This window comes from Sminthopsis crassicaudata, chromosome 2 (genome assembly GCF_048593235.1).
Source record: "Sminthopsis crassicaudata isolate SCR6 chromosome 2, ASM4859323v1, whole genome shotgun sequence".
In the NCBI taxonomy this organism is placed as follows: Eukaryota; Metazoa; Chordata; class Mammalia; order Dasyuromorphia; family Dasyuridae; genus Sminthopsis; species Sminthopsis crassicaudata.
In genome coordinates, this window is record NC_133618.1 from 348,478,130 (window position 1) to 348,503,272 (window position 25,143).

The following is a 25,143-nucleotide window of genomic DNA, read 5'->3' on the forward strand; positions in this document are numbered from 1 at the left end:
TATTTTTTGATCCAACAGTGTCACTATAGTAGGGTCTGTATCCAAGAGATCATAAAAGAGGGGAAAAGATCTACATATAAAAAAAATATTTGTATTTGTAGTGGATACTCCTCAGTTGGGGAATGGCTAAATACTCTATAATATATGAATGTGAATAGGTTATGATACATGAATGTAATGGAATATTATTATTCTACAGAAATGATGAGCAGGCTGATTTCAGAAAAGCCTGAAATATTTACATGAACTGATAAGTGAAGCAAGCAGAACCAAGAAAACACTATATGCCATAACAGCAAGATTGTGTGATGACCAATTGTGATGGACTTGGCTCTTCTCAATAATGTGATGATTAAAGACAATTCCAAGAGACTTGAGATAGAAAATGCTATCCAAATGCAAACAGAAAACTTCAGAGACTGAATGTGGATTGAAATATAGTATTTTCACTTTGTTTGTTTGTTTGTTTGTTTTCTTCCGTTTTTACTTCCCTCTTTTGGTCTGATTTTTCTTGCACAACATGACAAATGTGGAAATACGTTTAAAAGAATTGTACATTTTTAACCTATATCACATTGCTTGCTATCTTGAGGAGGATGTAAGGGAGGGAGGAAGAAAACTTTGGAACACAAAGTCTTGAAAAAACAATATTGAAAACAATCTTTACATGTAAATTGGAAATTTAAATACTATATTAGCTACCTTCTACAAATATTTTTCTAAAAAGTAATTTGAAGAAAGCATTTATATTTTCCATTTTAAGTGATAATCTTTGTTCACATACACACTTTGAATTACTACTCTTGCCTACTCACCTGCAATTGCTTTGCAGTTAAATCTTTTGTTCCTCTGAAGACATAGCTTTTTGAAATGCCCTCGCAACCAAGTTCATGGACCTGTACCATTCTCCCAAAGGTAATAAGTCCCACCAAAGCTGTAGATGGTAAAAGACTGAGTGACATTTGCATGGATTCTTTCAAAGCTTGCAAATCTTCATCTTCCATACAAGTATCCACCACATACAGAAATATCAAAGGCATCTGAGGGCCACGCTTTAAAAAGACAAATGATCAGAGTAAGGGGCAGGGAAATAAGCATGCTGGGTTTTTTTTTTTCCCTTTACAACTATACTTTATACTTTTTTCCTTTTGTACAAATTTACACATTCTTCATTTTCACAGCATTAAAACTGTGCCAGGATAAAACATACTCAATTCAATCACTCAAGCCACTCAGAAGGATAATTATTATTTTCATGCCTTAAGTATATACATATAAAGATAACAAAATTTCTGAATTTTCAAAGGACTAATTTATAAATAGTTTAACAAAGTCATATTTAATTAACTAAAATTAAAAATGCCAACCAGCATTTTAAAATCATCGTTTATGAATGAGTGAACTGACATCTTAGTAACATATCAAGATTATTATTGCTTTGTTGATCACATTCAGAAATCCAAAATAACAAATTTTATCTTGTTATACTAGCCTTAAAAGGCTAAAATGCCAACAAATTCAATTTGTAGAGGGAAAAAGATTATGTCTTAGTCAGGTGAAACATTAATTCACTCTCACATTCTAACCAATATAGTTATTGTAAAAGGGAATTCATGTTTAATTAGGGTTTAGAATAGATAAAATCCTTTCAACAGATTTCTTATTTCTTTTTTTTTTTTTTTTTTTTTTTGAGGCTGGGGTTAAGTGACTTGCCCAGAGTCACACAGCTAGGAAGTGTTAAGTATCTGAGACTCACATTTGAACTCGGGTCCTCCTGAATTCAAGGTTGGTACTCTATCCACTTCGCCACCTAGCTGCCCCAGATTTCATATTTTTACGAAATCACTGTTGGCAAACATGAGGGGATTGATCTTTCATCTCTAAATCTTGTAATCCCATAAAGGTCTTTAAAGATGTCCTGATAGTCTTACCAGTACTACATATTCAATGCTTGAAAACTGAGGTAAAAGTTCAGCAGGTTGATTGAGTTCAGATATACCAGCATATGTAGGTGGAAACTACAGGAAGGAAAAGAGTAAAATTCTGAACACTATTTTCCAAGAAAAAAATTAAGAAGCAGAAAAGATAAGTACATGTTTTCCTGATTGTTTAAAAATCAGGAAAACTTCCATGAATTTAAACAAGCCATTTCTCATACCTAAAAGAGACTCCTTCAATCTGTCTTTACTTAAATCTTCCCTTTGCACCTCTGAGAAGCTTCCCTTCAGCTAGAGGCAATCCTCTACAAACTAAATCTCTCATCCTCTGCTCAACTTCTATGCCCTTGGCACATGTTCCTTTTTTCCATTGGAAGTCCCTTTGGGGGCAGGTTTTACTTCATTTTAGCAGTTACCAGGGTTTAGCACAATGCTATTCCACTAAGATACAGAAGCCTAGATAGCAGGAGACCCTTGTAGCTATCTGCTTATGTCTTGTCAAGAGAAATAACCCTCCAAACTAGAGAAGGAATCCAATCAGCTTTAAGGCCAAGCCCTAAACATTTTCCTCTTCTTCAGGTCTTTATGAGGATGGCCAGCCTCTCATCTGGGAGGTTAAAAAAAGCCCAAAGGGTCCTCATGGAGCCTTTTGGCTCCCCAATTTGACACAAGAAGGGATATCCCTGGGATCCAGAGAACCCCAAATCAGAACAAATCTAAACATTCATTCCCATGACATCCTTTCAAACACTTTAAGACAGCTAACATAACAATAGCCAAAAGGCCAATAATTGAAAGACAAAAGAAAACCTCTTATGAGCTGGCCTTCAAACAATTACTCTCTAGGGCTGAGGAACTCTGCTCCTGCCCATAATAGATACTTCACAAAAGCACCAAAAAGAGGAAAAACTCTGGCTGTCTTAGACTCTGGTTCACTATAGAGATCCAAGACCTAAGAATCCTGCCTCTCAGTCCAGCACCCTCATATTCCAAGTTCCCTGTAGGGAACACAGATTTCTTTTTCTTTGCTCCATGAGTCAGCTATACCACAGAGACCCTGAGGCATTCCCTTTTCCCAGTACAACTTCACTCTTGCCCCACCCCCATAGTTCTGCTCTCCTTATCCAGACCTGCTACCTCTCTGGTACCATTTCTTTCAAAGCTCTCAATTTCCCAGGCAAGGTTTCTTCCTCAACCCTTTCCTCATTTTATAATCCTAGGATCTTCCTAGCAACTCTCTCTGCCTCAAACCTAGTAATCTGAGGTTCCCTCCCACTTAGCAGAGTCTCCCAACCTTAGCTTCCCTTGGACATTCTTAAATTTCCTCATCTTAGGGCCTTCACCACCCCTAACTTTCTGTTTTTATATTTGCAACTCCAAAGCTTAGTACAATAGCTTAATTATGGAGAGATTCCTAAATATATTTTAATTAAGCTAATAAAGATATTTTTGTTCATTTAGTTACTTTTAAACATAAATATTCATGTACTAATTCTGTTATAAAGTACTGTTAAATACTAAATAGTAATGAATTCAACTTGCAAAATATGGATTTTCTTACCTGATTCCTTTGATAACAAAAATTGCAAGCCCACAGTTTTGCTCGGTAATCCACTTGACTTTTTTTTTTTTTAAAAAAGATAAGAAATGGTATAAAATTATTTATTTAGTAGGTATAAAATTATTTATTTAGTAGTACTTCACTTATGTGAATGTTTTACATTAGCAAAATTATTTTTATAATTTTCAAAAGCATTTTTCAGATCATCAGAATAAAAATATTTCTATATTCAAAAATAAAAATATAATCTGCTAACAAGGTGATTTTTTAAAAGAGAAAACAAGTGTTTAATTTCATATTCCACTAGACACCAAAATCTCATTCTATATAGTAGCTCAACTCATGTGAACAACTTGTATAAAAAATAAGACATAAAGACATTTTTAATTATCATATTTCCTCAAATTTAATATTGGCTATTACATATTGAGCTGAATCTAAAGGAACCATATCTAAGTAAGATAACACATAAAATCAACAATTTCTCTAATATTATAAACAGTTCATTTAAATGGAAAAAGTAATGTAGCAACTTTTCTGTCCTACTTCAAATGCCAAATTAAATTAAAAGGGTAAACAAATCATAGATTGAGAGCTAGAAGGGCCCTCACATAATGTATCTAGTCCACCTCTTCATTTCACAAATTAGATTCAGAAAACTGAAGTTACATTATATAGAAAATAAATTAGCTACAACTAATCAAGCCCAGGAGCTCTGAGCTCAGAAAATAGAGCACTGATCCTGGAGTCAAGAAGAACCAAGTTCAAATCTGGTCTCAGATACTTAATGTATGACCCTTCAGCAAGTCACTTAACATGTTTGCCTTAATCCACTGGAGAAGGAAATGACAAAACACTCCAGTATCTTTGTCAAGAAAACCCCATGACCAGTACTGGTACACAGGGTCAAAAAGTCAGACATGATTAAGCAATATTTCCCTAACAACTAAAGCAGTTTTACAAAATCAAGTTTTTAAGCTTTTTCAAATTTCTGTTGACAAGATGATACATTCCTTCTCTCAGTAAGGATACGAGTTATATGGCTATGGAATGCAATATATACTATTAAACAAGTCTGCTAAGTCAGCTTGATTAGTTTGAAAGTTCTTCTTGTTCACAAGAATTAAACAATTAAATAGTTACTTGGTGCCAGGCACTGTGGATACAAAGACAAATGCAAAACAGACCCTACCCTTAAGGAACTTAAACTCTAGTATAAAGAGACATATAAGTACACATGCACATATAAGTATATACAAAGCAGACAGAAGCTGATTTTGGAGGTAAGGCACTAGCAGCAGGCAGAGGAATCAGGAAAAGCGGCATATAGAAGCTTGATCTTGAACTGTACCTTGAAGGAAATTAGGAATTATAAGTTATCAAGGTGAAAAGGGATGGCACTTCAGGCATGAGGATGGGGGGGAAGAAGAGGGGCAGCTAATACAAAGGTACTACTAACATGGAAAATGGAGTACCACGGACAAGGAACAGTGAATAGATCAGCTGCATAGATCACAGTGTGCAAGGGCAGTAACAAATAAGCCTGGAAAGGTAGTATGAGGTTGAGCTTTTACATTTAAAAAGTCTTTACATGTCCAACTCAAAAAGGGGTTAATAAAGAGTTATGGATAAATGACTCTGAAATAAAAATAAAAAGTAACAAAAAATTATCAATCAAAAAATATGTTTAAGTGCTTATTGTATGCCTGGCATTGTGGTAAGCACTGAGGATCAAAAATAGGCAAAAAAACAATCCTTGCTCTCCCTTAGCTCACAAGTTAATCTTATTTATTTATAAGACTTATCTCCAAAGAGTCTCATATATTGCAAATAGTAAATGCTTAAAAGCAAAGTAAAGAAGTAAAAAAGGAAGGAGGGGAAAAGAGAGTCCCTGACTAGAGAAAAAGTTAAGAAAAAGGTAGCTGAATATTATAATATCTAGTAATTAATAATAATTACATTACTCTAAGAAAATAGTCTGGTGAAAAGCAATCACAGTAATTAAGTCTGGACCCCCTGGAGGGTTTAAAAACCTAATTACAATTCAAAAGTGAATTATATAATAACATTATAATCAAGGTCTGAATGTGAAGAATGATTATTAAGTAATGACATTTTTTCTAATATAAATAAAAAAATTCATCCAAATCAATATTGTTTTCTAAATATTTAATCTCAAGATCCAAGGAAAAGCTTCTGATTTTACCACAAGGAGTGGCTGAACACTCCAAAAAAAGGATCCCTTCGAACAGTGAAGACAGACTTATTATTACCAGCTTGTTTAACCATCTTATTCACTACATATGTATCCTGCAGAATTCAAGTTAACTTTGAAATCTGCCTTCAAAAAGACAAAGATCAGTCAGAACCAATGAAGTGATTCTAAATACTGGGTTGAAGACTGAATGCAAAATTTTAAATGTTTGCATAATGTGGAGTTTGTGGGAAAAAATGCATGCAAAGCTTTCCCAAATAACAACTTTGAAAAACACAATACTCACTTAGGAGTATAAGTTTTTTATGAGTGTATTTTTTAAAATTACTCATTTTTTTTAAATGTTTACATATCCTATATGATGTGGTTAGATTAAACTGATTGATATATGGTATGGTTAAACAAAATAGGCAAGTTATCATTTAATTCTTTGAAAGTTGTTAAAAACATTATCCAGAATACTGGTTTTTAACTATTTTTAGTGACAAAAACCATTTTTACTATAGAAAGGGATCAGAAATTTTAGATTTAAATCTAAAGAACTTGAGCTTCTATGTGAATCTTCAAGATCCCACAGCAACATAACAAATGCAGTATTTTGTGTTTTATGGCTGAACTGAAAAACTTAATTATTAAATTGATAAACAAATACTATATTTATTGCAATATCTCATATGAGGGCCCATCGTATTACAATACTACTAACTACTCTTCAAATCATGCTTTTGACAACTTTAAAACATAACAGATTTTTGTGACTAATTTAATTCAAGATTAATTTCATACTATAAGAAAAAATTGATTAACTGCTTTTTCCTTAAGGAAAAAAAGAACCTACCATAAAGGATTTAAAACTGCTCGACATGTGGATCTGCTGCAGAGGACAGGTTCATACTGAATAGGAGGTAAATCAGGTCTCTCTTTCAGTGGTGTAAATAGGGATGCCACAGGAACAACCATTCTAGTAGCTTCAAGACGACTTGAAGGCCAAACATTCCAACTAAATCGAACTCCATCTCGATCTTCATTTTGCTGGATGAATTCCAGGAAGGTCGTCATTGTAAATGTTATTTATTTCTGTAACAAAATGGAAATATATTAATGTAAAATTCAGGCACTATTTTAAAAGCAGATTATTCAGCATGTATGGTTTTCAAAAAAAATTATCAATTAAAAATAATCATGTAATATAAATGAATGAAGGGAAGGAAAAAACAATTCCTAGCTTATAAAACTAAGAATTATTGCCTCCAAATTCCCTATTGAATTATATGTTTTTTTTAAAGTAAGCAGTATAAGTTAGATATTGACAATTTTATGTTCAATGTTTTTCTATAATGCTTTGTATATGGAAATGCTTATATCTTAGCATTCGTTAAATTCAGAATTTTTTGGTCAAAGGATATGAACAGACAATTTTCAGATGATAAAATTGAAACTATTTCCACTCATATGAAAGAGTATTCCAAATCACTATTGATAAGAGAAATGCAAATTAAGACAACTCTGAGATACCACTACACACCTGTCAGATTGGCTAAGATGACAGGAAAAAATAATTATGAATGTTGGAGGGGCTGTGGGAAAACTGGGACACTGATGCATTGTTGGTGAAGTTGTGAAGGAATCCAACCATGCTGGAGAGTAATTTGGAATTATGCCCAAAAAATTATTAAACTGTGCATACCCTTTGATCCAGCAGTACTACTACTGGGCTTATATCCCAAAAAGATCTTAAAGAAGGGAAAGGAACCTGTATGTGCCAAAATGTTTGTGGCAGTCCTTTTTGTAGTAGCTAGAAACTGGAAAATGAATGGATGCCCATCAATTGGAGAATGGTTGGGTAAATTGTGGTATATGAATGTTATGGAATATTATTGTTATGTAAGAAATGACCAGCAGGATGAATACAGAGAGGCTTGGAGAGACTTACATGAACTGATGCTGACTGAAATGAGCAGAACTAGGAGATCATTATACATTTCAACAATGATACTGTATGAGGATGTATCCTGATGGAAGTGAATATCTTTGACAAAGAGAAGATCTAATTCATTTCTAAATGATCAAGATGACAGAATCAGACACACCCAGAAAAGGAACACTGGAAATGAGTGTAAACTATTTGCACTTTTGTTTTTCTTCCCAGTTTATTTTTACCTTCTAAATCCAATTCTCCCTGTGCAACAAAAGAACTACTTGATTCTGTACTCATATACTGTATCTAGGATATACTATAAAATAATTAACATGTATAAGACTGCTTGCCATCTAGGGGAGGGAGTAGAGGGAGAAAAGGGAAAAGTCGGAACAGAAGTGAGTGCAAGCAATAATGTTATAAAAAATTACCCAAGCATATGTTCTGTCAATAAAAAGTTATAATAATAAAAAAAAAGAATGTAAGGGGGAAAAAATTCAGAATTTTTAAATTTTAAAAGCATTTAAATATAAAAAACAAAATCATTATTAAAATAAACTTGTAATTTTAAATCAGTGGAATACGTGGGTAAAGAAAGCATCTTCTTCTAAAGGTAAAACATTTTCTTAAAAAAACTACTGTGGTTAAAGGATATAGTCAGTTTCCAAAGGAAGTAAGTCAACCTATAGCCACATGAAGAAAAAAATTATTCAAATTGTAATAATCAGAGAAATGAAAATTAAATCTGTTCTAAGAGTTTACCTAAAACCCATGAGATTGGTAAAGTTGTCAAAAAAAGAAAGCAACAAATTCTAGAAGAGGAAAACAGATATATTGATGCAGGTGTCAAATTCACTGTCCAAATCAGATTAAATGCAACTGGGAAATGTTTAACAAAAAATAATAATAATAATAATAAAATAAATTATAGATAATTTAATTTGTAGTTTTCCATGTCAACATTTGGCCCTATTTTATTTATCATGCTATTTCTATTTTGAGTTTGACACCACTGTATCAATGCATTATTGATGAATTATGGAAGTATGAATTGGTCCAGCCACTCTAGAAAGAAATTTGGAACTATGTCAAAAAAAAAGTCACTAAATTGTGCATACCCTTTGTTCAGAACCAAATGATATCAAATAATAAGAAAGGGGCTCATCTGCATATAAATATAAGTTCTTTTTGCAGTACCAAAAACTGGGAAACCTAATCAAGCCTATCAATTGGGCTAAACAAATTATAGTATATGAATGCAATGTAATGCTGGAAGAAATAACAGCAGTCATTAACAGAGAAACCTAGGAAGATTTATATGAACTGATACAGAGCAAAATGAGCAAGAAGAGAACAACTTAAAAAGTAGCAGCATATAAGAACCCTGATGATTATCCCTGGTTCCAGAGAACTTGTGATAAATCATGCTATTCAACTTTTAACAGAGTAACAGATTCAAGGTACAGAATGTTACATTTACTTTGGAAAATGGTCAATTTGAGGGACTGTTTTGCTTGAATGTACAAAAGTTTTGTCACAAATATTTTCCTTTTCTTCTTTTTTTTCCATTGGAAAGGTGAAAACTGTAGTAAATAAATTTTTGCTTATTTAAAAACTCAAATACAGTATTTTAATATATATTTTAATAGTTTATTACCAAATAATGTGGAAGTAACATCATACAGTGCAGGAAGTGCTAGCTGGATTTGCGGTCAAGAGGGTTCAAATTCCCTGGGTTCAAATTCCACTTCTGAGACTTTACTAGCAGTATAAATGTGGACTCCATAGATTACTGCTAAGATCCCTTTTGGCTACAAAGGTCCTATAATCATATCATTTTTCACTAAAGTTCTATGAACATATCATGATATGGAGATGGCACTGATCTCTCAAATTTAATATCCAAAAAGCGATGATAGAGCTACAAAGCTGAAAAGATTAATAACTATAAGTTTGCTTATCAAAGATCTTCCAAGCTAAGTACTGAGAGACTCACCAACAGACTGACGAAAGGATAAATCATTTGGGGGCTATGGCAACACTCAAATACCAATGGTCTGTTATTAATAGAGAGATCTCACAATAATGAAACTGCAGGTCCTCAAAGAACTAAGCCAAATATGTCATGGATTATTCTTCCCATAGTATAAATTTTAATATTCCAACATTTACACACTTATGAAATGACTAATAAAATTGTTCTTAAATCCTGGACTACATTCTAACATAACAGTTCCTTCTATACAGATATGGTTTTTTACTAGTAAAGTCCCTGCCCTAAAGGAGTTTATATCCATTAGAGAAAACAATATATGCATTAATATATAGAAAATATATGCAAAGCAAATATAAGTTAAATTTGCAGGAGGAGGAACCAACAATTGGGAGCATAAGGAAAAATTCAATACAGAAAGTTTTGCTTGAGAAGGAAAACAAGAGATTCTAAAGATCAAGTGGGAGAGTATATTCCAGGTATATTAAGCTGCTAGTATAAAGGTTAAGAAATAGATCAAAGATCAAAATTCAATTATAACTTTCCTTCTAATTGGTCTTCCTGATTCAAATCTCTCTCATGACAATAAATAGTCTTTCTAGATCACTCCTCTCTACTCAATAAATTCCAAATGGCTCCCAAATCTGGAATCCAAGAACTTAAAAAAAAGTTATGATAACGATATTTTTATAACTGATTTTCTTTGACACTTTATGTACTTCATTTTATATATTTAAAACATTATTGTTATGAGGTCAATAGGCTTCACTAGACTTGTCAAATTGGTCTGTATCAGAAAGTTAAGAACCTCTATTCTAAAGTCACATTTAATACCTCTAGCATTTAAGGAGTTTTCATAGCCTGGCTCAAACATACTTTTCTAGTCTATACATTATTCCTCTTTACATACTCTATGATCCAACTAGGGCAGCTAGGTGCCCCAGTGGAGTACAGGGCCTAGAGTCAAGAAGATCAGAATTCAAATTTGCCTCAGACACTTTACTGGCTGTGTGACCCTGGGCAAGTCTTTTAACCCTGTTTGCCTCAGACTCCTCATCTATAAAACAATCTAGAGAAATAAATAAAACCACTTCAATATCTTTACCAAGAAAAATCCCAAATGGGATCATGGAAAGTCTGACACAACTAAAAAATGACTCAACAACAAAAATAATCCAATTAAATTAGCCTTTTTGATACTTCTCACCCATGACATTTTATCATCCATCTTTGTACTCACTGTCCTCATACCTCTCCATTCCCTCCTCACTTCTGCCTCTTAAAATGTCTAGATTCAAACTTAAGTTCAAACACCATCTCCATCTCTATAGAAATTATCTCATATATAATTTTATAAAATATAAGCTCCATGAGTACAGAGACTTTCATTTTTGTTTTTATATCTCTAGCACATAACACAATGCCTGGCATACAATAGCATTTATTAAATTGTCAATGGCTGATAGATTAACTGTATGACATTAAGCATGTTAAGTTACCATCTCTAGGATTGTTTTCTTATCAGTAAAATGAGGGAAGAAGGGAAGGGCAAGAATTTGAACTAAATATATCTAATATACATAATTTTAAAAGAACTGATTCTCTCTCCAATCCATCCTTTCCATATACTGGTCAAAATGATCTTCCTAACATACAGGTCATATCATTCAATAAGCTTCAATGACTCCTCATTATCTGTAGAAATACAAACACCTCAATCTAGCACTGAAAATACTCTAACCTAATTTTAATCTACAATAGTGTGTAAAATAACTGGGATTAATGGGAATAAGTAAAATAATTAATTTTATTGCCTTATAACATTATGCTTGGGGCAGCTACGTGGTGCAGTGGGTAAAGCACCAACTCTGAAGTTAAGAGGATCTGAGTTCAAAGCTGGTCTCAGAAACAACACTTCCTAGCCGTGTGACCCTGGTCACTTACCCCAATTGCCTCAGCCAAAAAAAACATTATGCTTACAACTTTTTACAACTTCAAAAAAAATTTTAATATGCAACATGTACCTTCTTTTGTTCTATTTTTTACATATTTAGACTGAGTTCACAAGACTGACATATTTTTAATTTTTTCCCCATACACTGAATATTAAGCAAAGATGTGACAAATTCTTCATCTTTTTTCCAAGTTTAGCCTTGATTACAGTCAACTGATTTTCAATGATGTTTAAATCAGGCAAAACCAGATCACTAAAATAATTTTCTTTCCACCTCTTAAATAAATTTCTTAATATTTCATGACATATGGCATAGTAAAAGGCCATATTGATGGCATTCCACTTTCACTGGGGAATTTCTGTAATCCCGGAACAATTTTGCTTCTTCATATTCCAACATAATTTATTAGAGTCAATGAGGTTAAGATTTCTTGGCCCTTGGAAAGTAAAAATTCTTTAAAATATCTTGAAGAATTACAGTATTTATGAAGATGGGCAGATCTTATAGAATCATCTGGACTCCTAAAAAAACAATTTTGATACAGCCTTGAATGAAAAAGTGAGTTTCTTCAGAAAAAATTAATTCTTCCCAATCTTTGGTACTCCAGTATTTGAACTGTCTTATCTATGATAAGCATTCTTTATTCATAGCAGCAGTTCACACCTGTTTTATTTTACTAATCTTGTTTTTCTAATTTAAAGAAGCCTGTATCCCTTTAAGAGATTCAGCTTTTCTTTCTGAGAATTACTTAAGCTGCCTCACAGTAGTTCTTAGTTTTGCTTTTTTGTTTTTTTTGTTTTTTTTATTTTCAACCATACTTGCCTTTATACTGTAAAGCACATTCTATTGCACTATGTATTAAATTGATCCTTGAAATGACTGATTTACCCACACCAACGTCCACTGAAATATCTTTGAAAAACCACAACTTTTGCACATTTCCTTTGAGTAAGAACTATTTTTGAAAACTATAGAATTTAGTGCACAACAATAATCAAGGCAACAAAAACATCTACATAGCATGAAATCTATCAATTGACAGGACAAACTAAAAATGGGGAAAACTAGGGAAACCAGCTCAATCTGTTTTCATCTGGTTGAGATTGGACATAAAAGTCAGCTTAGAGTAACCAGCCTGGCATAGGACAGGACCCTTGCTCTCACATTTGAATTTCTATCAAAATTGCCTATCCCAGTATCTACTTACTGTATTTTTCCAGCCTTATCTTAAATTATTCTTTCATATATTATCATCATGGCAAAGTTGTCATTTCATTTCTATCTCCCATGTCTGTGCAATGCACAACTTAATACTCTTCATTTCTGATCATCACCAGAATCATAGCTAACATTTATTTAGTACTTACTATGTGCTAGGCATTGTGCTAATAAGCACTTTACAATTATTATCTCATTTGATGCTCATAATATGGCTGGAAGATAGGTGATATTATTATGTCCATTTTAGAGATGAAAAAAACTGAGGCAAACCAGGATGATTTGTTCAGGATCACTCTAGTGATCAGCTAGTAAATATCTGAAGCTGGATTTGAATGGAGATCTTCCTGAATCTTTCTTCAAAGCTCAATTCAAATGCCACCTTGCCAGTTAGAGCCTTTATCCTTCTTCACCACGATTTCTCTCTCTATCCTTAAGACAACCTGAATTATGAATACCTGTTATAGGTAAGGTCCTCCAAGACAGAATTGTTTTGTTTTTGTCTTTGTATCCTTGGAGCAGGCACTTAATAAATGTTTGTTGCCAAATCCAATAAACTCTGGGTTAGAATCCTGGTTTGCTTCACTATAGGTCACCTTGGGCAAGTCACTGAAACTTCTAGGTCCTGTTTCCTTATCTGTGAAATGAAATGGTTGAACCGCATGATCTCTCAAACAACTTTCACCTCTCTTCTCTCTACATACCAGAGATTCTAAACTCTAATAGTAAGTGATTTTATTTTTATTAATGTTTTGATAATTGTACCTCTTGTAAATTGTAAAGATTGTAAAATGTAAGATTGTAAATCTTATGTATTTTATTTTGAGCATTCAAAAACATTATTCTGAGAAAGGGGCCCATGTGTTTCAGCAGAATGTCAAGGGTCCATGATACACACAAAATTTCAAAATACCTACTTTGTTCTATCTTGTTTCCCATAGGTCCAATATTTTCTCAATGCAAATGATTCTCAGTTCTTTCTGTCCAGCTCTAATCTCTCTGGAGGGAGATCCAATCCCTCACCCAATCTTGAACATCTCAAACTGGATGTCCCATTCCACCTCATACTAAACAAGACCAAAACAAGACTACTCTTTCCCACTAACCTTCATCTCTCTCAAACTTTCCTAATACTACCCACCGTAACTTCCCAAGCAAATAGACTCAACTTAACTTCTCTCTCAGAAATCCACTGCAACATTTTTCCTAAACATTTCCTCTCCCCTCATGCAGCCCCCACCCGGAAAGTCTTCAACCCTTCAACACTTCTTACCTGCATTAATCTTCTAATTGTTGGTCTTTCAGCTTCAAGTCTCTGATCATTCCAGCCTCTCTACTCAGCTGGAACTTCCAAAAGCGCAAATTTGACTACATCACCCACTCTGCTCAATAAACTCCAGTGTCTGTCTCCTCCAAGATCAAATACAGTATTTGTTTAGCTTTTAAAGTGCTTCCAAGGTAGGTCCCTTCCTACCTTTTCAGTCAATTCCCCTGACACAGGACAGTGGCCCTCTAGCCTTTTTGTTGTTCCTTTCCCACAAAATATTCCTATCTCCTTATTCTGCCTTTTTTGTTACTGTCCTCTGGGTTCTCCTCCTTAGCTTCTCGTTCCCTTAAATCTAAACTCAAATACTACATTCCACAGGCCATTCCCGGTTCCAAATCTTGCATAGTTAAGTTAAGTTTCTCCCTTAATTGAAGTATAAGCTCCTTTAGAACAACTATTTTTGCTCTTGTTTGTATCCCTAGAGTTTTGTACAGGGCCAAACAAATTATTTATTAAGCTTAGGAAATGCTGAGGATACAAAAAGAAGAAAAAGGTAAGTCTTAACGAGATGGAATTCACAACCTAATTGAGACAATACAGCAACAACTAAATACGAAGTGGTTACGTCACGAAATTGAATCCCTCTGTTGAAAAACAAAGACTCAGACTAAAAGTATGATATTTAAATCAGTATCTTCTCGTTGAATAAGTTCAAATAAATTCGGGGAGGGAGGAGGTTCCCATCCTGTGAAAAAGATCAAGAGATCAAATTTGTTCTTCATTAACAAATTAGATAGTGATCGATTTTCCAAAAAACAGCATCTTTCACACCTATGCTGGGAGACATTTCCCACCTTCCACAAAACAAGATAAATTCACGACCATTTGGAAACCAATACACCCTCCATCGTCCAAACATGGATGGATCTCCCTCCTTCCCTGCTCCCTTCCTACGCCCTTCAGCCCCCTCGGGCACTCCGGGCTCCAGATGACACATCGCCAGGATACAAAGTCTAGAGACCCAGGAAAGGCGGGGCAGGGAGTTGGGCGCCGGGCTCGGCCCAGGCTGAGGCTGGGGCCTCTCGACCCGGCCGCCCACCCCAGGCCGCCTTCAAGAAAACTGGTCCCAAGGCCCCGGCGAAGCTTCCTCGAGAGCACCGGTGGGCTAGCTGGAGCAGAGAAGTTTCCAGCGGCCGCCAGGCCCTCTTCGGATGCCGGAAGGTCCGCAGCGCTCCTCCACAGACCCTGGTTCAGAGGCGCAACCGACGCCCACCAGCACAGCCTCGGCGTCTAGACACACGACCCCTCCCCCACCCCCTACCCCCCACCCCCAGGTAAGAGGGAGCGGGGCCCCAGGAATATAGGTTCCTACCTTGCCTGCTGGGTCTACTACGCATCCGCTGCAGCCTCCTCCGCAACCTTAATCCAACTGCCCCACTCCCAAGACGGCGCGGCCGCCCCGCCCCCCTCGTCAGGGCAGAGTCTCTGGACTCAAGCAATATGGCTGGTGTAGCCTCTGCCACGTAGAGAGAAGGGGCGCGGCAGTGAAGGGAACATCCCGGGAGAGCCCAACCCACTGTTTGCTGATCCAAAATAGTCCAAATCCGAGCTCCTAATCTATTCAACCGAGCAGCATTTTTTATGGCGAATATGTTCCAAGCTGGGTGCTAGGGTACAAAGACAAACATGAGACAATCTCGTTCTGTTGGGAAAGACAATAAATATGTACAAAATTTTTTAAAGTATATACGATATATAAACATATACGGATATACAAAATAATTACAAGAGAATTAAGTAAAAGAGAGTTAAGGAGAAAAGGCACTAACAATTTCGGGAACCGGAAGAGAGATTCTGTGAAGTAGAAGTGAAGTGAGTTAGGTAGTATTAGTGGATAGTGCTGGAATCAAGAAGACTCGATTTCAAATTCTTCCACCACATCCTTAGATGGTTTATTAGTGGTGTGATCCTGGGCAAGTCATTTGACCTATCTAAATCTTATTTTCTCAACTGTAAAATGGAAATAATGGCACTTATCTCACAGGGTTATTATGAGGATCAAATGAGTTAATACGTATAAACCTTAAAGCTTCCTATATTGTTCCAGACATGGGGGCCAGACTGTGTAAAGACATGAAGACTGGTGAAAGGAATTATTACCCCGGAACACTTTGGGCTCCGAAGGAGGCAGAGAAAGGACATTAAGGAAAACTGATAAAAGTCTATGTGTAAACAAACAGTTTGAGTTAAAATATGACAATGAGAATTCGACAGAATTTAGTTTAGAGTTTCCTGATAGTTAATGAGTTTTTAAAATTCAAGAAATCCATTTTAAGTAAGGCATGAGGCCAAAAATCCTCCTATAGTCCCCAGTCACCTGATTTGTAATCTCATCAGCTATAAAACTTTAAAACTTTAAAAAAGTCAAGTACAAATGAGCTCATGGACCATATGCCCCAAAGCTATCATATCTCAAGTCATCACTCTGCCTTTAAACATGTCCTCTTTTACAGAACATTCACTTGAAGGGCAGTTCTCTATCCTAGGTCCAGAACAGGATATTAACAGGAATTTATACTGGAGAAATTGTTTCTTCACAAGTGAATTTCTGTCAAACTATTTACATATGAAAGGGTTACACAATATTATACAGGAAATGGAGTATTCTGTGTGAGAAAGAGCAAGACAACCAGTATAGTTAACTGATAATGTGCAGGAAGGAGAATGATACAATAGTTGAAACTAGGACCTTAAATCTCAAACAAAGAAGCTTACACTTGATACAGTCTGTATTTTACAACTTTACAAATCTATATAAAATTTGTATAATATACAATGTGTATAAATTACAAATCACTGGAGTTTATTCAGCAGTATAATGACAGTCAAATCTATACTTTAGGAAGTTCATTTTGACAGTTGAGTGAGAGTGAGGAAAGACTACAGAGGAGAAGAAAATGTATATAGTACCTACTGCATGCCAGGCACTGAGCTAAATGCTTTTATCTCTCATTTTATTCTGAAGGCTTTTGCAATAATTCAGAAAAGAAGTGATGAAGACTTGGAATAATGTGATAGATTTGTGATTAAAAAAAAAAAAAAGTCTGGAAGTGAGAAATTTTGCCAACTTTGAAGATTTAGCAGCTGTTTAAATATCTAAGAAAATGGAGAATGAGAAGTCAGAGATGATTGGAAGAATGTTGGTATCCTTGACAGAAGTAAGGAAATTGGAAGAGGATGGTTTTGGGGAAAAGATAAGTTCTGCTCTGGAAATGTTAAGTTTGAAAGATCTACAGCATATATATTTTAAAATGCCAAATAGGCAGGCAGCTGGTAATGGGAGAATATAACTAGAAGAGAGAATAGATATAAATGTGGGAATCATAATTAGAGGATGGTTAAATATAAAGCAACTAATTGGGTCATCAAGAGAGAGAAAATTTAGGAAATGAAAAGGCGGAGCCTTGGGATACCATCCACAGTTACAAAACTTGAAATATATGAGCCAGCAAAAAAGGCTGGGAATGAAAGATCAAACAGGTAGGAGTAGAATCAAACAATAGCAATGTCAGTAAAATCAAAAGAATGCAGCAGGAAAACATACTCAACAATGTTAAGAATAAGGACTGAAAAAAATCCAATGGATTTGTTAATTAAGAGAGCATTAGTAACCCTTTGATCCAGCAGTGCTACTACTGGGCTTACATCCCAAGGAAATCCTAAAAAAGGGAAAGGGACCTGTATGTGCCAAAATGTTTGTGGCAGCTTTTTTTGTAGTGGCTAAAAACTGGAAAATGAATGGATGTCCATCAATTGGAGAATGGTTAGGTAAATTATGGTATATGAATGTTATGGAATATTATTGTTCTGTAAGAAATGACCAACATGAGGAATACAGAGAGGCTTGGAAAGACATCAACTGATGCTGAGTGAAAGGAGCAGAACTAGGAGATCATTATACACTTCAACAATGATACTGTATGAGGATGTATTCTGATGGAAATGGATATCTTCAACATAGAGAAGAGCTAATCCAATTCCAATTGATCAATGATGGACAGAATCAGCTACATCCAGAAAAGGAACACTGGGAAATGAGTGTAAACTATGAGCTTTTTTTTTTTTTGTTTTTCTTCCCAGATTATTTTTACCTTCCAAATACAATTCTTCCTTTGCAACAACAACAACAAAATTCGGTTCTGCACATATATATTGTACCTAGGATATACTATAACATATTTAATATGTATGGGAATGCCTGCCATCTAGGGAAGGAGGGGAAAAATTCAGAACAGAAGGGAGTACAAGGGATAATGTTCTTAAAAAAAAAAAATTAAATTACCTATGCATATGTACTGTCAAAAAAAGTTATAATTATAAAAATTAATTTAAAATAAATTTAAAAAAGAAAAAGAGAGAGAGAGAGAGCATTAGTAACATTAGAGCATCAGACCAAAATCCATTAAATGATGAGGTTAGAAGGCAGATTACCAAGGGGTGAGAAGTAAGAAAAAAGAGAGGAAGTGAGGCAACACAAATAAACAACTTTTTAAAATAGTTGGCTGTGAAAGTAATGGGGAAATATCAAATGAGAATTTTTTTTTTTTAGGATGGGACAGGCCTAATCACATTTTTAGGCATCAAGGAAAGAATAAATGAATGAAAAAAACATTTCTTAAATGTTCCAGGAACAGTGTTGGTCATTGGTGATACAGATACAATACTAAGATTGTTATTCAGTTGTTCAGTCATGGCAGGACCTTCTATTCTCCATTATCCCTTAAAGTCTGTCCAAGTTTGTGTTTCCCTAGTACTCTCTCTCTCATCTTATCATGTTCCCCTTTTCCTTTTGCCTTCAATCTTTCTCAACATTAAGATCTTTTCCAGTGAATCCCATCAGTCCCTGCCTTCAGGGAATTTACATTCCAATGAAGAAATCCATTACATGGAGGACAGTCATAGCCATGGGAAAAAAATCTGGTTTAGGAAGTTGTGTTCTGCTTTCTAGAGCCCCCAAGTTAGGGTGGTTAAAACATTGTGGAGAAGTGATGAGGCGAGACTCCCAAGGATGGGGGAATAAGGAGTCTTTTTATTCCAAGGTCTTTTACCCTTATATACCTTAATACTTTATGTAACCAAAATAACACTGGGCATGTGCTAAGTATATACTGCTTGTGAGACCACATAAACAACTTGTTATTGTATGTAGATTGCCACCTGATATCACTCTGCTTCAATAGCAACACAGGTTGTCACTGCCCCCTGACTTCTCAGGAAAGCCAAGAGCCCTTAGTAGATGGGGAGCCTAAACCACACATTGTTAGCAGGTTCCCTCTAGGCTGAAGGGTCTTATACCTCACCCAGAGTTCCCCCACTATCTGGGAGTCACAGAGCAACCCTTTTGTCACATTCTTTCTAGAAGCAATCATAGAATTAATTTGATTATCATACCCAAAGACTTAGAAAAAAGGGGGGAAATGGAAGAATTTAGAGGAGGGGGTAGAAAGTATAAATGCAATGACAGAGCTGATAGTAAGATGCATATGTAGACCCATGTTTCTTTCTAGGAGACAGTTGGATGAGATGTAAAGAATGATCTAGATGTGAAGAATGACCGTCTAGAGATGGTTAGCTCATCTGACCATCTGTACAGTTTAATCTCAGAGCAAACTTCCAAAACTGTGTTGGTTAATTCCCTAGAGAAAGAGAAGAAAGGACCATGGCCTCTAATCATATCCTTGAAGTGCCTGGCCCAAGTAAAGAAAAGACAGCAGCCACAAAACAAACTATAAAGTACAAAGCAGGTCTAGGTTTTCTGGAGGACATCTTGACAAAACAGCATTTTTTTCAAAAGTTGCTTTTACTATGTCTCCCTGCCTTATTGGATTGTAAAGATTATGCATTGCCCATAATTACGCAATCTCCACAGTAAATTTTCTTTCACTTTCTTCCTAAGTCAGTCAATCAGTTGACAAGCATTTATTAAGCACTTCCTATTTATTAGGCACAGAGCTAAGTGCTGGAAATACAAAGAAAGACAAAAATAATTCCTGTCCTCAAGGAGGACATTGTAATGGAGGGAAGTGGATAATATAAGCTAAATATCAGCTAAAATTCAAATGTGTACATATGTGTGTATTCACATATATGATTATTTACACCTATATAGACAAATACATATAGCATTTTGAAGTTTTCAAAGCACTATGCATATGTTTTTTCATTTAACCAAATGAAATATGTATTTCATAATAAGTAAATTTTTACCATTAAAGAAAGCAAAATTGGAGGAGAAGGCATTAGCTATGGGAACCAAGAAAAGCTGTGAAGGCTCTCGGAGAATTGACCTGCCCCTTCACCCAGGCAGGATCCTTAATAGAAAATAAATCTAGAAAAGATAATTTAAGAATAATGGAATTACCTGAAAGTCATAATTTTAAAAAGAAAAAAAAGAAGAATCCAGATAGCATCTTTCAAGAAATTATCAAGGAAAACTGCCCTTATATGATGTAACCCAGAAGGTAAAATAGTCATTGAAAGAATTCACAATAATACTTCTGAAAGAGATCCCAAAATGAAAATCCCAAGGAATATGGTAGTCCAATTTCAGAATTATCAGGTCAAGAAGAAAAAGTGGCCAGGAAAAAAAAAATTACACAGATTTCAAATCAGATTGGAATATGATATTCCAAAAGGCAAAGGAGATTGGATTACAACCAATAATCAACTAGTCAGAAAACCTGAACATAGTTTTTCAGGGGGGAAAATAAATATTTTTTTTAAAATGGGAAACTTTTAAACTTTCCTAATGAAAAGACCAGAGCCAGTATGCTAGAATATGTTGTTTATAAGAAACAAATTTGAAGCAGAGATACACAGAGTAAAGGTAAAATATTTCAGTTGAAATTAAAAAAAAAAAAGCAGGGTTAGCAATTCTGATCTAAGACAAAGCAAATGCAAAGTAGATTAAAGATTAACTGAGATAAGGAAACTATATCTTGCTAAAAGGTACCATAGAAAATGAAGTAATATCAACACTAAAACCATACCTGCACCAAGTGCAATAGCATCCAAACTCTTAGAAGAGAAGTTAAGTGAGTTGCAGGGAAAAAAATAAAAATAAACAATAAAACAATACTAGTAAGGGATCTCAACCTTCCCCTCTCAGAACTAAATAAATCTAACCACAAAATAAACAAGAAAGAAGTAGATATGATAAACCTCTGAAGAAAATTTAATAGAGACAGAGAGGAATATACCTTTTTCTTCAAGGTACAGTGCACCTACACAAAAATTGACTAGGTATTAGGGCAAATAAAAACTTCACAATCAAATACAGAAAGTCAGAAATGTTAAATGAATCCTTTTTAGTTCATAATATAAAATCATAATAAAAATTATGTGCAATAAGAGGCCATGAAAAGATATCCTGAAAATTAACTGGAAACTAAATAAACTAAAGAATGAGTGGATCAAACAGCAAATCATAGAAATAAGCAGAAATTGCATCAAAGAGAACTACAATAATGAGACTTCAAAACAAAGCATATGGGATATGGCCAAAGCAGTTCTTAGGGCAATTTTATATCTCTAAATACTTATATGAATTAAATAGAGAAAGAAAAGATCAGTGATTTGGGTATGCAACTAAAACTGCTAGAAAAAGAACAAAGTAAGGATCCCCAATTAAATACCAAATTAGAAATTCTGAAAACCAAAATGAGAAATTAGTAAAACTTAAAGTGAGAAAAGAATTAATAAACTAAGAGTAGGTTTTGTGGGAGAGGCAATACAATAAAATAAACTTGTAGTTAATTTGTTTTTAAAAAAAAAAAAAAAGAATAAAAGCAAATTACCAGTATCAAAAACAAAAAAATGTGAATTCACCATCAATGAAGAAAAAATTAAAGCAGCAATTAGAGCTATTTTGCCCAACTATATGCTAATCAGTCTGACAAATGGATTAATCTTTACAAAGATATAAATTGCCCCAATTAACAAATAATGAAATAAAATAACTAAATAATGCCAATTTAAAAAAAGAAATTAAATAAACCATCAATGAACTTTCTGAGAAAAATTCTCCAGAACCAGATGGATTTACAAGTGAATTCTACCAAACTTAAAGAACAATGTATTTCAATAACATATAAATTATTTGGAAAAATAGGCAAAGGAGTCCTACCAAATTCCTTTTATGGTTTAATAGGGTGCTGATACTTAAACTAGGAAGAACCAAAGCAGAGAAAGAAAATTATAGAACAATTTCCCTAATAAACATTGATGCAAGAAATTTAAATACAATATTAGCAAAGAGATTACAGCTATTTATCACCAGTATAATACAATATGACTTCATGAATTTATATGAGGAATGCAGGACTGATTCAATAATAAGAAACCTGTTAGCATAATTGACCATATCAATAACTATCAAATCATATGATTATCTCAATAGAAGCAAAAAAAGCTTTTGACAAAATACAGTATCTATTCTTATTAAAAACACTAGAAATCATAAAAACAAATGAAGTTTTCTTTAAATTATAAACAGTATTTATCTAAAATCATTAGTAAACATTGTATGTAATGGGGATAAGCTCAAAACATTCCCAAAAAGATCAGGGTGAAGCAAGGATAGCTATTATCACCACTATTATTCAATACTGTACAAAAAATGTTAGCTTTAGCAATTAAAAAAAAGAAAAAGAAAAAGAAATTGAGGAATTAGACTAGATAGTGAGTAAACAAACCTATTACTCTTTGCAAATGAAATACTAGACAATTAAAAAACTACTTGAAATAATTAACTTTAGCAGTTACAAAATATGAAATAAACCCAAATAAAACATCAAGATTTCTATATATGACCAAAAAGAATAGCAGCAAGAGATAGAAAGGGAAATTCCATTTAAAATAACCCTAGACAATAAAAAATATCTGGGGTTCTATCTACCAAGGCAAACCTAGGAACTATATGACCACTGTAAGGATCCTTTAAATGGTGGCTACAGCACAACAGGAAATTGAATAGCCTAGAAGTAATCTTTGTGGATGTAGGACTACCCTGTGGGTGGGATCCTGCCCATATTGAGATAGCTTCATAATGGGTGACAGCTCTCTCATTGGTTGGCTGTGTGTGTGACCTCACAGGTCCTTTATAAGCCCACTGCAGGCAGCAAGTTGCTCTCTTTCACCTGGCTCCCTAGCCTGGGGTAGCCAAGCCAAGCTGAAGGACATCAGAGAGAGGTAAAGAGTTTGGTAGTGAACATGTGGATTTCCAGACCAGTGTGTTAGACCCATGTCCCTAATATTACAGAAAAGAAAAACAATAAATGTTGGAGAAGATGTCGGAAAATTGAAGCACTAATGCATTGTTGGTGGAGATGTGAAGTGATCTAACTGTTCTAGAGAGAAAATTGGAACTATGCCCAAAGGGTAACCAAACTCTGCATACTTTTGATTGAGCAATATGACTAAAGCCATATCCCAAAGATGATTTTTAAAAAGTGAAAAGGGCCCACAGATACAAAAATATTTATAGTAGTTCTTTTTATGGTAGAAAAGAATTGGAAATTGAAGAGATGTGCATCAATTGAGGAATGGTTGAACAAGTTGTAATATATGAATGTAACTGAATATTATTGTTATATAAGAAATGATGAGAAGACAGATTTCAGAAAATCCTTGAAAAACTTTCATGAACTAATGCTGCTCTAAATGTGCATACCCAGGAGAACACTCTACACCATAATGGCAACATTCTGGCATTATCAACTATGATATTTCTTCTCAGAAATACAATTATCCAAGACAATTCTAAAAGACTTGTGATGAAAAATACTATCTACATCCAGACTATGGAGTCTGCATATCAATTGAAGAATCCTATTTTCACTGTTTTTATGTTTTCCTGTTTTCTTCCCTTTTTGTTCTTTTTTCTCACTATGACTAACATGGAAATATGTTTAATATGATTGTACCCATACAATCTATATAAGATTGCTTCCTCTCTTGGGCAGGGAGGGAAGGGAAGGAAAGAGTTGGAAACTTGGAATTCCCAATCTTACAAAAATATTGAAAAGCATCTTTACATGTAATTGAAAAAAATAAAATGCCATTAAATAAAATTAAAAAGAAGAAAAGAAAATTTACTTTGGTAGCTTAATAGATCAGATGGGACTGGAAAAAGGCTAGAAGACAGGAGTCTAGTTAGAAAATTATTACAAATATCTCAGGCAAAAGATGATGAAAGCCTAAACTAAGGTTACAACTACACAAAAAAGCTCATCCCATGTATCCATCAATGATCAAATCTTACCTTTTCTCCCTTTATAAGGCTTTTCATTCTTTCAGCTTTTTTTTGTGTAATTGTATATATCTTGTTTGTATATACTTGATTTCTTTAAGCATATAAAATATTATTGTACTTTAAGAAATAATGAGGGAGATAGGAATGAAAATCTGGGAAGACTTATAGGAACTGATATAAAGCGAAGTGAGCAGAACTAGGAAAATAGTTTATACAGTAACAATGCTCTAAAGGACAAACAACTTTAAATGACTTAGTAACTCATATCAACACAATGGAACCAACCAGAGGTTCCAGAGGACTCATGATGAAACAATATCTATTTCTAGATGTGAAGATCTCAGTGAAAACAAGCATATTTTTTGGGACATGGCTAATGTAGGAATTTGCAAGTTTGCTTGGCTTAACTATGTATATTTGTAACAATTTTTGTTCTTGATTTCTTAATAGATGGAAGAGGGATGGTGGGAGAGATTTTGCAAATAACAAAATAAAAATTGGATTTTTAAAAATATAAAACAAAGGGAGCCAAGATGGTGGAGAAGGCACACGTGAGATTCTGAGCTCCTCTCATACCCTCATTACCAATTTTTAAAATCAGCCTCAAAAATAGCTCTAGACTGGTAAGGTTCATGAAGATTTGAAGTACAACAACTCACCAGCCGAAGATAATCAGGAATATCACCAGAAAAGGTTTGTCCTGAGTGGTGGGAATAGACACCCAGGGCAAGGATAGAATTGGGAGGGGGGGAGGGGGTAGCCTCCAG

General features: G+C 34.4%; 1 protein-coding gene across 3 annotated transcripts in view; it reads right to left on the reverse strand.

Annotated features, from left to right (window-relative positions):
• SEC23A (SEC23 homolog A, COPII coat complex component) overlaps nucleotides 1–25,143 on the reverse strand; it is a 134,840-nt gene that overhangs the window by 75,185 nt on the left and 34,512 nt on the right. Inside the window, exons 1-5 of one of the 3 annotated variants that reach the window (XM_074290708.1) lie at nucleotides 15,437–15,566; nucleotides 6,552–6,790; nucleotides 3,499–3,556; nucleotides 1,932–2,018; nucleotides 816–1,052 (exon numbers count right to left, since the gene is read on the reverse strand). In XM_074290708.1, coding sequence (XP_074146809.1) covers nucleotides 816–1,052; nucleotides 1,932–2,018; nucleotides 3,499–3,556; nucleotides 6,552–6,772 — 603 coding nt within the window. In that variant the 5' untranslated portion in view covers nucleotides 6,773–6,790; nucleotides 15,437–15,566. Of the gene's footprint in view, nucleotides 1–815; nucleotides 1,053–1,931; nucleotides 2,019–3,498; nucleotides 3,557–6,551; nucleotides 6,791–14,070; nucleotides 15,382–15,436; nucleotides 15,567–25,143 lie in introns of those variants that run through there. The other 2 variants (XM_074290710.1, XM_074290709.1) reach the window with 2 other exon arrangements.